The sequence below is a fragment of the Rhinolophus ferrumequinum genome, chromosome 3, assembly GCF_004115265.2.
Source record: "Rhinolophus ferrumequinum isolate MPI-CBG mRhiFer1 chromosome 3, mRhiFer1_v1.p, whole genome shotgun sequence".
NCBI classification, from domain to species: Eukaryota; Metazoa; Chordata; class Mammalia; order Chiroptera; family Rhinolophidae; genus Rhinolophus; species Rhinolophus ferrumequinum.
The window spans coordinates 45,778,288-45,794,726 of NC_046286.1; the positions used below are offsets into that span (position 1 = coordinate 45,778,288).

Genomic DNA, 16,439 nt, shown 5'->3' on the forward strand with positions numbered 1-16,439 from the left:
ACATCAACTGTATAAAAATATACAGTTCCTACAGATACTCCAAAAAAATAAAATTTATCAGTCACTACTAGAGACTGCTAAGATACCAACTCACTGTTCTGAAAATAGAGAAATACATAAAAGGAAAGAATCAAATATTTATTTTGCCTTTACAGTACAAACTGCATTTCAGGATAAACAAATTAAGAAATGGTTCCTTACTAAAGAAGAATTCCAGCTAATACATAAAAAAAAAAAATAAGAGAATAAGAAAAATCATTTTGCAACCCCTAATGAAATATTGGATCAAGGCAACAATCATTAATGGATACTAAAATCATTAGATAAAAAACAGATAAAGAACTTTATCACAGAGAAAACAAGCTGCCACCACCTGAACCCACTTACCCGTTAGTACTAGTAAAAGTGGGACAACCAGACATTATGTGCTTCCTGATGTAGCGTGAAAGGAACCATACACCACCAACTATAAAGTGTTCTGTCTAAAACCCTAAAACTGAATATAACTATGTCTCTAGATTTAACTACCAGTTTACACCACATACAAGAGATAAAGGAACAAGGTAACTGATACCATGAGAAATCAATCAGATAAATCCAGAACATGGAATATTTCATAGGGCCAATGACCTGGTTTATCCAACAAATTGATGTCACTTAAAAAAGAGAATCAGAGAGACTTAACAGACATAACGACAAAATACATGGACACTGTTGGATCTTGGTTTGAAAATCTAACTTGGAAAAGATATTTTTTAGATAATTGAGGAAACCTAGAAATGAACTAGGCTTTAGATACTAAGGGATTTTCAATTATTCTATTTGGTGTAACTGCATGGTGGTTATAGAATAACCAAAAATCCTAATCAGTTAGAGATGCTTACTGAAACATTTTTAGTAAAACAGTATGTCTATGATTTGCTTTAAAATACTCAAAACAATTTGTTAAAGGGAGGAGAGGAAAGATGAAAAAATCAGCAAAAGATAACTACTGAAGCTGGCTGACAGATACATGAGATCTCATTTTACTATTCTCCCCACTTTCGATGTATTTGAAACTTCCATAATACAAATAATCAGGGGGTACTGCCCTCAGGGGAGTTGATATATGGTAAAAAACTAGAGACATCCGACCAAAGGGCATCAGGTACGGGATTATGAAACTGTAGTTCTTCCTAAAGATCAGAAAACATTTCAGGCATCTGTGGTAAATGTTTCAAGAACTTAACATTTCCACTAAGCCTATACAGCATTATTCCACAACCAGGCTAAGCGCATAAATTACCAATTACATCAGCTAATTTAAAGACGATTTTTTTTTTTAAAAGAGTAGCTTTGAAAATAAATGAGTCTCATTTTCACTATGTCACAAATGTTTACTGTTAGTCTCAAATGTTTACTCAAGAAAGTATGCTTGAGCAAGAATGTGTGCAAAGCTGATGAAAATTCCATCACTGATACTAAAACACAATGAAAATATTGTAAAAGCAGGCCACTTAAACTTGATTCCTTACTTCCCTTTGCAGGAAAAGGCATTACCAGCAACTAACTCTAAGACCAGTTTCTGTTATTATCTTCAGAATATTACTACATTAAATAATTGCCAATACAATCTGTGCTGGAAAACTTGGCAGGCCCAAAGCAAATGTTTCCACTTCAATCCACATAAACAGAATCACTACCCGTAATAAAAGACATACATAATAATATATATTGTAGCAGAGTTCTATAATTTTTACAACCTGTAAAACAATCAATTTAGAAATTTTTCTTATCACTTTTTCCAAGAATACAACTGAACAATTTATATCAACGGTCAACTTATTCCCCTAAACCTGAAAGTGTTACTCTTTCTGAAATCGTGACATCTGATTCCAGACGTTAAGGTTTCTCAACTGCCCTTCTTTGAATTCTTCAAGAATACTTAGCATATACCCCTACAACGGTTTCTCTCAAATGAGAAAAGTTTCTAAATCGTTCCAATAAAGGCCTCGATGCTAGCTTAGGCTGTTTATCGTCTAGTCGTATACCTAAATATATGTGTATATATGTGTACTTTTTACACATATTCATGTGATGTGTAAATATATACACATATACATATTGTAATACTATGTCATATATTCCCATATGATTGTTCTTCTGTTAAACAGTACTTGCATACTGTACAATATAAATGACCTGCTTTCATCAGCTACGTAAGCTGTTGTTTTTTATTACAAATGAAGCTGTGATGAAATTCCTTTCACATAAATCTTTATGTTCACCTCTAAGACCTTAAAATAAATTCTGAGATGTGGTCTTGATGAGTCCAAGTGTATGAACACTTTCAAGGATCTTGAGAAATATCACCAAACTGTCCCTCCAGAAATGCTGTATCCATTAACACTCTAATTAACAGTATATTAATGCAAACATTTTATCCAGTCCTTCACGTTATATTTTTTTAGTTCTTTGTCAATTTGAAGGGGGAAGGTAACGACATATATTTTAATTTGTATCTCTTATTAACAAGTGAGAACAAAAAAAAATCTCTCATGTTTCTTGGCTATTTGTATTTCATATTTTATAAATTACATTTTCATTGTCTTCCATATTTTTCTATTGAGAAATGCCTCTTTCGCCTGTTAGATTATAAAATCTCTTTGTACATAAAAATACTATTTTTGTCATATATGCTTCAAACATTTTTCCCAATTTTTCAATAAGCAATCATTAATAGCAGCTGTTACTATTATTAATAGACACATTTTAATTTTTGATAGCAGTTCTCAAAATTAAATGTGCATAAAAATCACCCTTGTTAAAAACAAAACAAAAAAATAACAACAAACAAAAAAAACAAACAAAAAACACCTAGAGTCCTGAGCTTCATTCCCAGAGTTTTGTATGTTAAGTCCAGGATGCGGCCCTAAAACATACATTTCCCCATAAGCATCCTCATGTGGCTCTGATGCAGGTAGTCCAGGAACACTCAGAAATGAAACACTTTCTCATGGAGTCTGCCTTTGGTGATACACTGGGAATACCTTCCTCAGGCCATAAGTAAATGAATACTGACCTATATTTTTTCCTATATACTTATGGGTCCTTTTAAAAATATTTAATTAATCTAAAATATATTTCATGGGGTGGCTGGTTAGCTCAGTTGATTAGAGCACAGTGCTAATAACACCAAGGTTGCCAGTTCGATCCCCGTATGGGCCACTGTGAGCTGCACCCTCCTTAAATAAATAAATAAATAAATATATTTCCTCATCTAGTTGGCTAATTGTCTCAACACCATTTGTTAAATAATCACCCTTCCCCCTCTGATTTGAAAGATATCCTCTACCACCAGGAAACTATTCCAGCTTCCATTGTTTTACCTTATGCTTTAATAACTGGTAAGGAAAATCCCCTCATTACTTTTGCTTTTCAAAATTTTCTTGTTCGTAATCTTGCCTGTTTGATTTGCCAAACTTTTTTTTCTGTGCTCAATCAATATTTACTGACTTAACAGAGGCAGTGGACTTAACAAATAGAAATTAATTCCACAGTAATTCTTCCAAAGTATCATTGGGATTTTGCTTGGAATTACATTAAAAAATTGAAATTAATTTGGAAACAAATAATGTCTCTCCATTTCTTCAAGTCTTTTAATATCCAAGTATATTTTCTTCATAAAGACCTCCACATTTCTTAGTAACTTTACTCCTTGTTTTGTACTTCTGTTACAGACAAGAGAATTGGTTTAGAGTGTGAATTCTCAACTCAGATTGATTAAGATTTGATCTAAATTCTAACCCTTACTAGCTGTGTGAATGACATTGAGCAAGTCACATAACCTTTTCAAGCCTGTTTCTTATCATAAAACAGGGGTGAAAATAATATATACCTACTAGGATTGTTGTGTGTGAGAAGAATATGAGATAATGTATGTAAAATGTTCACAGAGTGACTATTAGAGAGGAAATGTTCGATAAATGTTAGCCGATATTAATAAAATTATTAATGAGACCAGTCTCTAATTATATTTTCTAACTAGTTACTGCTTATTTGCAGGAAAGTTGCTGATACTTTCTTATTTATCTGTGTGCAAATATATCCCCTGAACTTCCTTACTATTCCTAATAGTTTTTCAGTTAATTCTCTGAATGAGGTAAATACAAAGTTGCTTAAAATATTTAAAAAAAGAAATCACAAAAGAAAACATATTGAAAACAAAAAAGTTTTAAACGATTATGAAAAAAGTTAAGATAAATGAACTGAAAAATTTTCCAGTAGTACATATAAGAAGTTAATTTACAGCATGTAGGTATCAGTAGAAAAAATACTCAATAAGCTGCACTAAAAGAAATGATTGGTTATATAGAAAACATTTAAATTGGATCCTCAGTTCAAATCATATGCCAATATAAATACCAGAAAGAACAAAAAATCAAAGCTCAATATCAAACCTTAAAATTTCTGAAAGACCACTCCTAGCAGCATGGTTTATAGTAGGAAAAAAAAAACTGAAAATAAGCCAAATATCCTTTTAAGTAACTCTCACTTTAAGAAAATTTACTTCTGAAAGATCACTCCTAGCATCATGGTTTATAATAGTGAAAAAAAAAACTGAAAATAACCCAAATATCATTTTAAATAACTCTCATTTTAAGAAAATTTACTTATTTATTTATTGCCTGCCTTCCCTCAATCCACCACCCCCACTCCAAACCCACACTAGAATACAAGCTCCGAAGATCAGGGACCTTTTTTCTGTTTTCTCCACTGGTATGTTCCAAGAGTATGTACCTGGCAAAGAGTAGCAATCAATAAATATCTGCTAAAAGAATTGTCCATCAACAGGAAAATGGATAAGCTATTGTATATTCAGATGATGGACTATTACACAGCAGCAAAAAAGTGAACATCAGTTACCTATACCACCATGGATTACCCTCAGATACTGAGTGAAAAAAGTTTCAGAATAATACATATGGTATAAAATGTAAAATTATAAAAAATAACTACATAGGTTTAAGGTAGTTTCCCAAGGGTACACCCAAAGAGGGGCAATTAGGGCTTTATCTTGAAAAATATAAAAACTACAAAAATATATTTATTTTACAGTTCACAACAGTCTATTACTTTAAGAAACATTTCTTGGTGATTACTTAAAAATAATAATAAAAATAAACTCATGAACTCACGTGCAAAAAAGAGAATGGAAACCCAATTGCAAAGTAAAAGTCAAGTCAAACGTACCTATAAGTTCAGGTGGGTTTCTTTCATTAAACCGCTCACATAGACGAATAAATGTCTCCGTATTCTCAGTTGTGGGGCACTCACCATGTCTAGTAATATGAAAACATTTCTTTTTTAAAAAGAAGAGATTACAAATCTCAGCAAGAGGTTTCAATATTAAAGAATCTTAATACATGGCTTACCCTTTACACTGAAGTTTTATATATTTGATTCCTTCTTTTTCTATGTCATTTCTGTCGTAGAACCTTGAAGTATTTGTCAGATCCACCAACAAGCCCATTTTAACCTTAAAAAAAAAAGGTACATTTATTATCAACTGAATTTGTTCCAAAACAAGCTGACTAAATGGCAGTACTCCAGTTCAGACATCTATATTGAAGGAGATGTTATGTTCACTCTTAGCAGGCACTAAATGAAATAAATTAACCCACAAACTAATGATGACACAAGAACATATACAAAACAGACTCCACTTCAACATCACAAAAGTCTACCTAAGAAAGCAAACACCAACATAATTTTCTGCATCTGTCACTGCACTTATGATTTGTTAGACAAGAGGCTAGTGCAGGGATAGCATCTATCTGAAATACACCCAACCCAAGCTCCAGACAAACATCAATCCAGCCATTCTAAGCAACCATCACTACATCACGTTAGGTTAGGCAGTTAAATTCTAAAGCAAGTATTATCGGGTAAAAAGTATGTATGCACAGTCAAAATTCCCTTGTAAATCCCTTAAATAATCAATAAAGAACTGTACACATGGCCATATTTGTGCATCTCATTGAAGCCTTAATCCCATCTCTCAGCCAGTTTTTCTTCCTGCATTAGAACAAAAATCATTATTCTGTGAAGTGCTAAGTGACGTAGTTGACTTTTATTCAGAGGCCAATAAATTTGAAAAATCTTTACCTAGAATCACATTCAGCCTGGCAAGATAGTCTCGCTAAGAAGTACACACCTGAACTGCGCCAACAAGAAAATCGTTAATCATACATCTTCCACCTCATACTGAAGCATATATTCTCTGGGAAGAATGGTAAGAGAAATAATCCATGCTGTCTAAATTGTTATCTTTAACTCTTTTGTTGTTATTGTATTTATTGGGTACCTTTTGTCAGACTTGCCTAAAAGAGATGAGTCTACATAATTCAACTCCATTGTGACACAGGGAAAACTGACAAAAACATTTTCACACATGACAAAATAGAACTGTGTGCTTCTAAAATATAACTAGCTGACATAATGTGCCCTACTGATTTTTTCCAGATTCCTTAGCGCATGTGTAGAAGAGAGATAGGTATACCAATCAGGTGAGCTCTTCCTTACAGAAAATGTATTTTTGATGGTATTTTCTTCAATTTGCTACCCTGGGCCTACTTCTCTTCCTAAATAGCTTCTGCAGTAATCTTAATTCATTCAGAGGATACATATTGCCAAATACAAAGATTTAGATATCATATTAGTTTTTCAATGAGTTAGAATTAGAACCCATGTTGTTTCTCTCCAGGTTCAAAATAACCAGTGAATGTAAATAGGGGCTGAGAAAGCAAATACAAATTTTCTAAATACCGTGTTTCCCCGAAAATAAGACCTAGCTGGACAATCAGCTCTCATGCGTCTTTTGGAGCAAAAATTAATATAAGACCCAATCTTATATTATAGTAAAATAAGACCAGGTCTTTATAATGTAACATAATATAATATAACATAACATAACATAACATAACATAATATAATACCGGGTCTTAATAAGACCGGGTCTCATATTAATTTTTGCTCCAAAAGATGCATTAGAGCTGATTGTCCGGCTAGGTCTTATTTTCGGGGAAACAGGGTATATAGGACTACTTTAACCAAAAAAACTGAGAAATTGTATCGTGTGACTTAATGGCTCTGAGCCATATACGATGTCTGACAATTAAGTTCGCGAACTCATCCTAGAAAAAGTGCTCCATACTTCATTGCTGAATATAACTACACCTTCAAAGTACTTCCCTTGGGAAGTTGTGCACTGACGCCAACGCCTAGCCCACCCTTCAAAGCAATTTTGGAACTCTTTTTCTGGAATAGCTATCAGAGCTGTCAGCGTACCCTTGATGTCCTGAGTGTCATCAAAATGTCTTCCTTGCAATATTTCCTTTATTTTTGGATAAAGAAAGAAGTCATTGGGGGCCAGATCAGGTGAGTACGGAGGGTGTTCCAATACAGTTATTTGTTTACTGACTAAAAACTCCCTCACAGACAGTGCCATGTGAGCTGGTGCATTGTCGTGATGCAAGAGCCATGCATTGTTGGCGAAAAGTTCAAGTCGTCTAACTTTTTCACACAAACTTTTCAGCACTTCCAAATAGTAAACTCGGTTAACTGTTTGTCCAGTTGGTACAAATTCATAATGAATAATCCCTCTGATATCAAAAAGATTAGCAACATTGTTGTAACAAATTCGCAAACTTAATTGTCCGACCTCATATATATATATATATATATATATATATATATATATATATATATATATATATATATATATAGAAGTAGAATTGTGTGTATGTATGATGTGTCTGTGTGGATAATGTGCTTGTGTGTGAATGCATCTGTGTGTATGACATATACACATACATATATTACATACAAATATGTATTTTTCATAATAGATAATCCCAATGCATAAAGCAAGTAACCTCGTAGAGTTGTTATGAGGTTTAAATAAAGTCCTTACTCTGTGCCAAGCACTATTCTACACGTTTTACATGCACTAATTTTATTTACAGATGAGGAAACTATAACATGAAGAGATTATGTAATTTGCCCACAAAGCTGTAAGTGGCAAATTGGAATTCAAACCCAGTCTGTCTGGCTTCTAAGCCCAAGCTCTTAGCACACCACCTAGGAAATATTTAAGGCTTTATAAATGTTCATTATGACTTCCAATACAATTTTTGATAATAAAAATTAAAAGTTTATAAGCTAAAATAAAAGATATAAACAAATAAAAACTTGAAACTACACAAAGAAAAGGAATGAGTAAACAGGTTTTCAAAATCTAAATGGTGATTCTTCTATCCCATGACCGGAGTCTTGCACACAATGAGCACTAATATTTGTTGAATGTACTAACATATAGCATACAGTAATCTTAATTCATTCATAGACTACCAAGAATATAAAAGAGTAACAAAGATTGCAGTTGAATTATGTCCCCTAAAAAAATATGTTCAAGTTCTGACTCCCTAAGAATGTGACCTTATTTGGAAATAGGGTTATAGGGTCTTTGCAAATACAATCAAGTTAAGATGAAGTCATACTGGATTGGGGTGTCCTTAGGAGAAACATTTGGATACAGATACACACATGGAGAATGTCAACAATAAGGCAGAGACAACTGATGGAACTGGAAGCCAAGGAATGTTGAAGACTGCTGGCAATCACCAGAAGCTAGGAGAAAAGAATGGAAGAGATTCTCCTTCCAAGCCTCCAGAAAGAACCAACCTGGCCAACAACTGCGTTTGAAACTTCTAGCCTCCAGAACTGTGAGAGAGTGAAGCTCTGTTGTTTTAAGTCACCCAGTTTGTGGTAACGCGTCACAGCAGTCCTAGGAAACTAATACCATCAGTATTATGTCAGAATAACACATAAAACTGCAAAGTTCCATTTCGGGAAATAGTTTGGCACATTCTTGTAAAATTAACCATGCACTCAGCAATCATATTCTTGGGTATTTATCACATACAAAATTGAAAAGTTATGTTCACTCAAACACCTGCACATGAATGTACAAGGCAACTTTATTCACAATACCCCACAACTAGAAACAATTCAAACTGGTTGAAAGCTGATTTAACCATTCAACAGGAGAATGGTTAAATTAAGTTCTGCTACATCCATCCACCTGGATACTATTCAGCAATAAAAAGAAACGAATTTTTTGTTGATATATGCAACAACTTGGATAGACCTCAAGGGCTTTATGCTTAATGAAAAAAGCCAGTACCAAAAGGTCACATACTGTTTTATTCCATTTATATAAAATTCTTAATTGCCTGTATACAGGCCATTTATATAAAATTCTCTGTTGCCTGTATACAGGGACGGTGGTGGGAAGAGGATCTGACTATGTGGAGATATGACTATGTGGAGATATGACTATGTGGAAATAGTTTTGTTACCACCGCCACGAATCTGTACACTGGATCAACCTGCAAAGAACTATACACACACACACACACACACACACACACACACACACAAATGAATGCATGTCACAACCGGTAACAACCAAATAAGGTCTGCGACCTAGTCACTAGTCCTGTACCAATATCAACTTCCTGCTTTTGATACTGTCCTACAATTATATGAGATGCCTAATGGGAAAAACTGGGGGAGGGTTCATAAAACTGTGCACAATTTTGGCAGTATTTCAAAATAAAAAAGTTTGTTGTTTTTTTTTTTTAAAAAAAAAAGCCACCTGAAGAACAAGAGAGGGCTAAAGCGCATTAAATCAGTATCAAAATGTTTTGTTTCTTACCTTCAGACTCTTGAGATAATTTGAGAGCATACTGGGATGGAACCGATTTTCTTCAGCAACTTGACTATCGTACCTTGGTCCTAACATTGTCTTCAGAGGTAAGAATCTTCCTAAACAACATGAAGATGAGGAACAATTTTCATTAAAAAAAAAAAAAAATCCAGGTTAAAACTCTATATTAGCAGTTCTCAAAATCACTTTCTTAAAATGTTTTAAATAAACTATTCATGAAGCACTCTCAATCTAAACTATACTTTTAAAAAATTCTGCTTTGGAATTTTTAAGGACAACATAAATTCTAGAAATTGACAGTCAAATATAATAGCAAAAGAGAAATTACCAGGTAATGAATGGACTCCCATAAAGACTCTTAAGTTCTAAACCAGTACATTAAAAAGTTACTGCCTTAAAGCCTTGAAAGATATGGTACTAGAAAACTGATAATGGAGTGAATAAATCAATTTTTCAAAATTCCCAATTATAACTCTTTAATATGAGCTTGGAACTTTCTCCATCTCATGGACCTTACCTACATCTCAGGATAAGGATCATGCTGAGAAACACACTAACCAAAATCACTCTCCGGACAACTATCAGTGATTATAATTTCAGCAACTGACCTTTTTGACTGACCTTTTTGGCCTTTTTTCCTGAATCACAATGTAAACACAGGAGAAATTACCTTATAGAATCAATTTTTAAATCACCTATTTTAACTGATTTATATTTTAAAATGCAATAAAATGAATAAGAATAAATATCTATGTAAGAATAGAATAATATAGCTGAGTGAAATATCTGAGTAAAATATCTGAGTGAAATCTTAACATCTGTCCAGAGGCTTTAACCTAAATTTCATAAACAGATAATTTTTAAAGTTTCTATTTTCTATAAAACCACTCAAGGTCACCAATAACCTCCACGTTGCTAAATCCATTGGTCAATTCTCAAACAACTTTGTTCTCAAACAACTGATCACTTTTAAAATCAAGAGGGAGCTCTTAGCATCGTCTTTTTTCCCTTGCCTTCCAGGACACTACCTCCTCCTGCTTTTCCTCTCTCTATGGCCTCTCCTTCTCGGTCTCCTTTACTGGCTCCTCCACATCTCCCCGACCCATCTGTGCTTTGTCCCAAGGCTCTGTCCTTAGGCCTCCTCTCTACCCACACTCTCTCCCCTGGAGTCTCATCTGGTCTCATAGCTTCAAAAGCCATCAACGTGCTGATGCCTCACAAATGTCTGTCTACAGCCAAACCTCTCCCTTAACTCTAGACTCAGATCTCAAACTGCCTACTTGACTTAGTCTCTACTTGATGTCTAACACACATATCCAAATCTAAGCTTCCAATATTCACACTCCAAAAGCTTCCCCCTCAGGGTCTTCCCCGTCATAGCAAATAGTAACACCATTTTTTTAGTAACTCAGGCCAAAACCTTTAGAGTTATCCTTGACCCCTTTTTCTCACACACCGAACATCCAATCCATTAGCAAACCCTGTCACCTCTATCTTCAAAATATATCCGGAATCTGACCACTTCTCACCAACTTTACCATTATCTCACCTAGATTATTATACTTCATTTAGTTTATTTGAGAGATATTTCATGAGTGCCTAATATGTACCATTATTGTTCTAGGTATGTGAAATACACTAGTGTAAAGAAAAAAAAAGAAAAAAATCCCTGCCCCAGTTGAGCTTACATTCTATGGGGAAATATAAACAGTCAACAATAAACATAACAAATAAGTAAATAAGATGGTATGTTAGAAGACGCATGACCCATTAGACTCTCTCCAACTATCTATCTAGCAAACTTCTATTTATTCAAGATAATTCATGCATCAGCTCCTCTGGGGAGCGTTCCCCTTCTTCCTCATCTCCTCTTCCCCAACCTCAAACAAAGAATTAGATTCATTATCTCTGGCATCCCATAATACTCTAAAAGAGTCATTAGTGCATTTGTTACAACAGAACTGTGTTTACAAATGATGGTTTGCTACTCCCATCTGTACTCTTTAAGGTGAGGTACTATATCATAACCCAGGCCCCAAGGAGCAGCACAAAGTAGACACTCAAATATTTGCTAAGTTAAATGACTTCAAAGTCACCGTCACTACCACATATGAGACTGTCTCATACTTATATCCCCAGTTAGTTCCTAGTAAATTCTTCACACATAGTAAGTACAAAATAATGTTATGTTGAATGACCATTAAAAAATGAGAAGTTCACCTGAAATCTATCACTCAGGAGAAAAAAAATTTTTTTCAGAAATAAAGCTTGGCCCTATCTCCAGGAGCTCTCTCTCATTGGAAACCTGGTTTAATTAGAGAAGGTGACTTCATAATGGAACAGATTATATATAATTAGTATGATCTTCTTTCTAAGTCAAGAAAATGATGAACTTCTAGTACTAATAAAATGCATCCTAATGTTTACAATGACCAAAATGTAATTTAAGCAGGCCTAACGTATTTTCCTACAGAGGCGAAATATCAAAGAAATTATACAGTAAGCATGGATTACTTTTATAATCAGAAAAAAAAATAAGAGGACAAAGATAAGAGGTAGAAAAAAGGAATGGGAGTGATTCCTTAATTTTCACTAAAGCTTGCAAGAATATAGCTAGTAATTCTTGCTCTGCTGCTATAAAACACTGCTAACCCGTCATTCCCAAAATACACAATGTGGCATGAAGGCTTTTAGGACACAGACAGAAGGAACTTTAAGGGAAATTCAAACAAATTTCAAGAATTCTATTACATTCATTTTACTTTCTAATAAGCATCACAAGCTGAAGCACTGTTGATTGCTAGTGAAGATCCAGTTGTCAAGAGGCCTGTAGTTCCATCCAGAGACCACAATCAATCAAACAGGTGAGCGTAGTTACTCACTGAACCACAATAATTAAGAATCTAGCTTTTGGGGGCCAAAATATTCCAATACAATAAAAAGGAAAAACTTTTTATTCCTGACCCTTCATTCCCAGCAGAGGGCATACAGCTCTATTTCTCAGAGAGGTAGAAAGCTACCTGGAGCTAAGCACCTTGCTATCCACCCCCAGTCAGTGCTGTATTTGTCCCATTTTTAGTCTAGCAATAAATCAGTATTCTAATATGTCATTGCCATCCTGCAGACCATATTAAAATTCTGATCTTTTAAACTGTTTTTCTAATTCAAAAAAAAATTCACATTGACAAGAACTTCTTTATGATTCTGTTTTTCTCACAAATCAGTGTAGCAGTTAACTCTAATGAAAGGATCCAGGAAACAAGCTCTAGGCTAGAAAAGAAGCCAGACATCTAAGTTTAGAGGTTTCTTCATAACTCCATAGGGAAAACCACATATAAAAAAAAAGGATTCATTCAGTATTAAGTTAGAGATGGTAACCAGGAAAAAAAAGTCAAAATGGCTGGAGAGTAAGATTTATAAAGTAAATGTAAAGAACTGTGATCAATTCATTTGAAGAAAATACAATGGTTATCAAGTATAACTGTTTTCATTACAAGTAAAAATGCATATAAAAATGGTTAGAACAACATAAAGAAAATTATTTCATTTTTCACCTTTTCAAAGGAAAAGATTTACTCATCCTAAGACCTCCTTAGATTATCTTTCAGTAACATTTATATCCGTCATTTACATGGCTTCATTAACTAATATGTGAAGAAAAGCTGACAGACTAGAAGAATCAGAAAACCTGAATAAAAAATGACTTACAGAATCTCCTCTTCCAACGACTGTATATAACTAGACAGACATAGTTTAGATATGTACTCATAGCCCGCTACAAAATCCTTTAATTTTTGTTTCAAAACACCTTCTAGAAAAAGCATACGTCCAAAAAAGGACTTGTATTTACGTGATCAAAAAATATAATGAATGTTTAAATTTAAAAAATGTATTACAGTAAAATCACACTGCCATTAAATCCCCCTCAAATTACTCACCCTTGCTCCGAACACACTTATCCCATCGTTTTTTGCCACTTTCTGAAGCAGTTCTGCAAGTCCTCTTTCGTGAGTGTCTTTAGTTGTGCTGTCGTGGATGCCCACGATGTCCTGAATCGATTCAAAACGTTTACCTTTCATGGTCATTTTGACTTTGGGGAGGAGCCAAAAGTCCCACAGTGCCAGATTTGGTGAGTACTGTGGATGAGGACACACGGTAATGTTTTTATTTGACAGAAATTGCCGTACCAGAAGCGATGTGTGACACGGAGCATGTCTTGATGGAGGATGAAGTAAAGACACTCACGTAAAACGACTTCCAGAACTGCTTCAGAAAATGGCAAGAACAATGGGATAAGTGTGTTTGAAGTGAGGGGGTGTATGTTGAAGGGGATTAATGGCAATGTGCCTTTTACTGTACTACACTTTTTTTGATTTAAACATTCACCATACCTTTTGATCATACGTCGTATATAAAGAACTCCAATAATTCAAAAATAAAACAACCCAATTTTAAAATCAGCAAAAGATTTGAACACTTCACTAAAGATGTATGAATTGCCAAGAAGCTCTTGAAAAGATGCTCAACATCAAACCACAATATTACTAAACACTTATTACAGTGGGTAAAATTAAAAAGACTGACCATACTAAGTGTTGGAGACTATGTGGAGCAAACAGAACAATCATACATTGATGGTGGAAATGTAAAATGTTAAGATTTTGGAAAAGAGTTTGGCAGTTTTTTCAAGGTTGTCCACCTATCATATGATCCACTCCTATCCGAGAGATTTACACAAGAGAAATGAAAGCATAGGACCCTATAAAGAATTGCATACAGCAAGTAAATTTGTAATAACCAAAAACTGGAAACAACCCAAATGACCATCAACAAGTGAATGAATAAACAAATTATGCTGTATCCATAGCAATGAAATGCCACTCAGCAATAAAAAGGGATGAACTGCATATAAGAACATGGATAAATCTCAAAATAATGCTGAATGAATGAAAGCTGCCAGAGACCCCCCCAAAAAGAGTGCATACCGAACGTTTCCATCTACTGAAAAAATACATAGAAAATACAAATTAATCTATAGTGACAGAAAGCAGATCAGAGGTTGCCGGATGAGAAAAGAATTACAAAATAGCATAACCCATCACTTTGTAAGGTGATGGGTTATGTTTACTGTACTGATTGTGCTGATGGTTTCATGGGTTGTTTCATAAGCTATGTGTGAGTGAGTAGTCAAAATTAAACTGTACACTTTAAAGTTTGTTGTGTGTCCCGCTCAATAAAGATGAAAATATCCACAATAATAGAAGTCATTTAAAAAAATTTTTTAAACTCCAGTCTCTCGCCGATCTATTACACCACAGGGCACTGCCCCTCCTCTTCTTTAGCCCTGCTCCATCTCAAGACCGACACTTGTCCCTTCCCCTTCCGAGACCCCTGAAAGAGTCACAAACTTCTCACTAAGCTTCAAAGTACTGCCCACTGTACTCCTGTGCCCTCAGCTCCTGCCGCACAAACCTCTTGTCTACCTTCGCGTCCGCAATACTTAGGCTTACTAGATATTGACAAGTGCCTCCACCCACTGACCCACCCCCTCCAGTCCAAGTTCCCAAACACTCATCCCCGAAGCTTCATCGGACCGAGCACATCTCGGTCCTGAAACACTAGCAGGCACGCAAACACCGAAAGCTGCGCCCCGCAGACGGCCCACCCCGGGACCCGCCAGTGCACGGAGGAGGCTCGATCACCCCCCGGCCGGGTTACCTGCCACCGGCTGGCCGCGCCGCGGACAGTTCAGCCACCGCGGCGGGATCTTGTTGTGAGCCATGTCTTGGGGCCGCGCAGAGCCGGCCCCTCCACCAACGCTCGCCGCGCCTCCGCCGCCGCCTCCTCGCGATCCGTTCCGCACCGGAGGTGCGAGGAACCCGAATCCCGACCGAGGTCCGAGTTCCAGCCGCTCCGATCCGGATAACGTCAGGGGCTGCGCGCCACTTTCATTCAGGCTCAACTCCACTGCTCTAGGCAAGCCCACAATGCACCGCTACTTCCGCTCCAGAGCCCCGCCCCCTTCTTTCCGAGGTCAGAGGGGAAAAAGGGGAGCTCCGCGGAGGGATAGGAAGGGGTTAGGGCCTAGGCGAATACGAGGCGGGTTTTCTCTCGCTCTGAGATGCCCAGATCCCCGCGCGCGGGTAAACAGCTTGGCGCCGGCCTAGAGCCCCCTTACAGGGTTGGCAGAGTGACGCGAATTTGCTTTGCCCTGCAGACAGCTGACGGAATCTCCGCAAAATGAGAGGAAGCTTTCCTAAGGGCATCTGTTTACTGAAGGAAGGAGCCTTCCCGCCGGTATCACAACTGAAGAGCCCGATCGCCCTTTTTCGGCCAAGCTTGGCGTCCCGACTGGCTCATGAGTTTGATTTGGAATTTGGGAAGTTTTCCGTGACGTGAATCAGGGGAAGACGCTTTAGAGAAATAATAAGGGCGGAGCGATTGGAGTACCAGAAATGAGGAATTTCTCTTCAGGGAGGTACTTTTAAGGATCCATGCCTTGTCTGAAATTAATCCAAAAACATTTGTTAAGAGTTCTCTTTGTACATTTTTGGAGCAAAGTGTCAAAGCGTATTTGAGCGTTTCAGAGGATCCATGTCTGAAAGTGACTAATTGACGTGTGTAACTGGCAAAGGCAGGACTTGCCCAATGGAGCACCACTGTGTGG

At 36.1% G+C, this 16,439-nt stretch overlaps 1 protein-coding gene across 2 annotated transcripts in view; it reads right to left on the minus strand.

The window, feature by feature from the left end:
- The window catches only part of RNGTT (RNA guanylyltransferase and 5'-phosphatase), a 238,504-nt gene extending 222,766 nt beyond the window's left edge, over positions 1–15,738 (minus strand). Inside the window, exons 1-4 of one of the 2 annotated variants that reach the window (XM_033103164.1) lie at positions 15,491–15,622; positions 9,761–9,870; positions 5,415–5,518; positions 5,233–5,321 (exon numbers count right to left, since the gene is read on the minus strand). In XM_033103164.1, coding sequence (XP_032959055.1) covers positions 5,233–5,321; positions 5,415–5,518; positions 9,761–9,870; positions 15,491–15,554 — 367 coding nt within the window. In that variant the 5' untranslated portion in view covers positions 15,555–15,622. Of the gene's footprint in view, positions 1–5,232; positions 5,322–5,414; positions 5,519–9,760; positions 9,871–15,490 lie in introns of both variants that reach the window. The other variant, XM_033103163.1, reaches the window with a different exon arrangement.
- Positions 15,739–16,439: the final 701 nt, after the last annotated feature.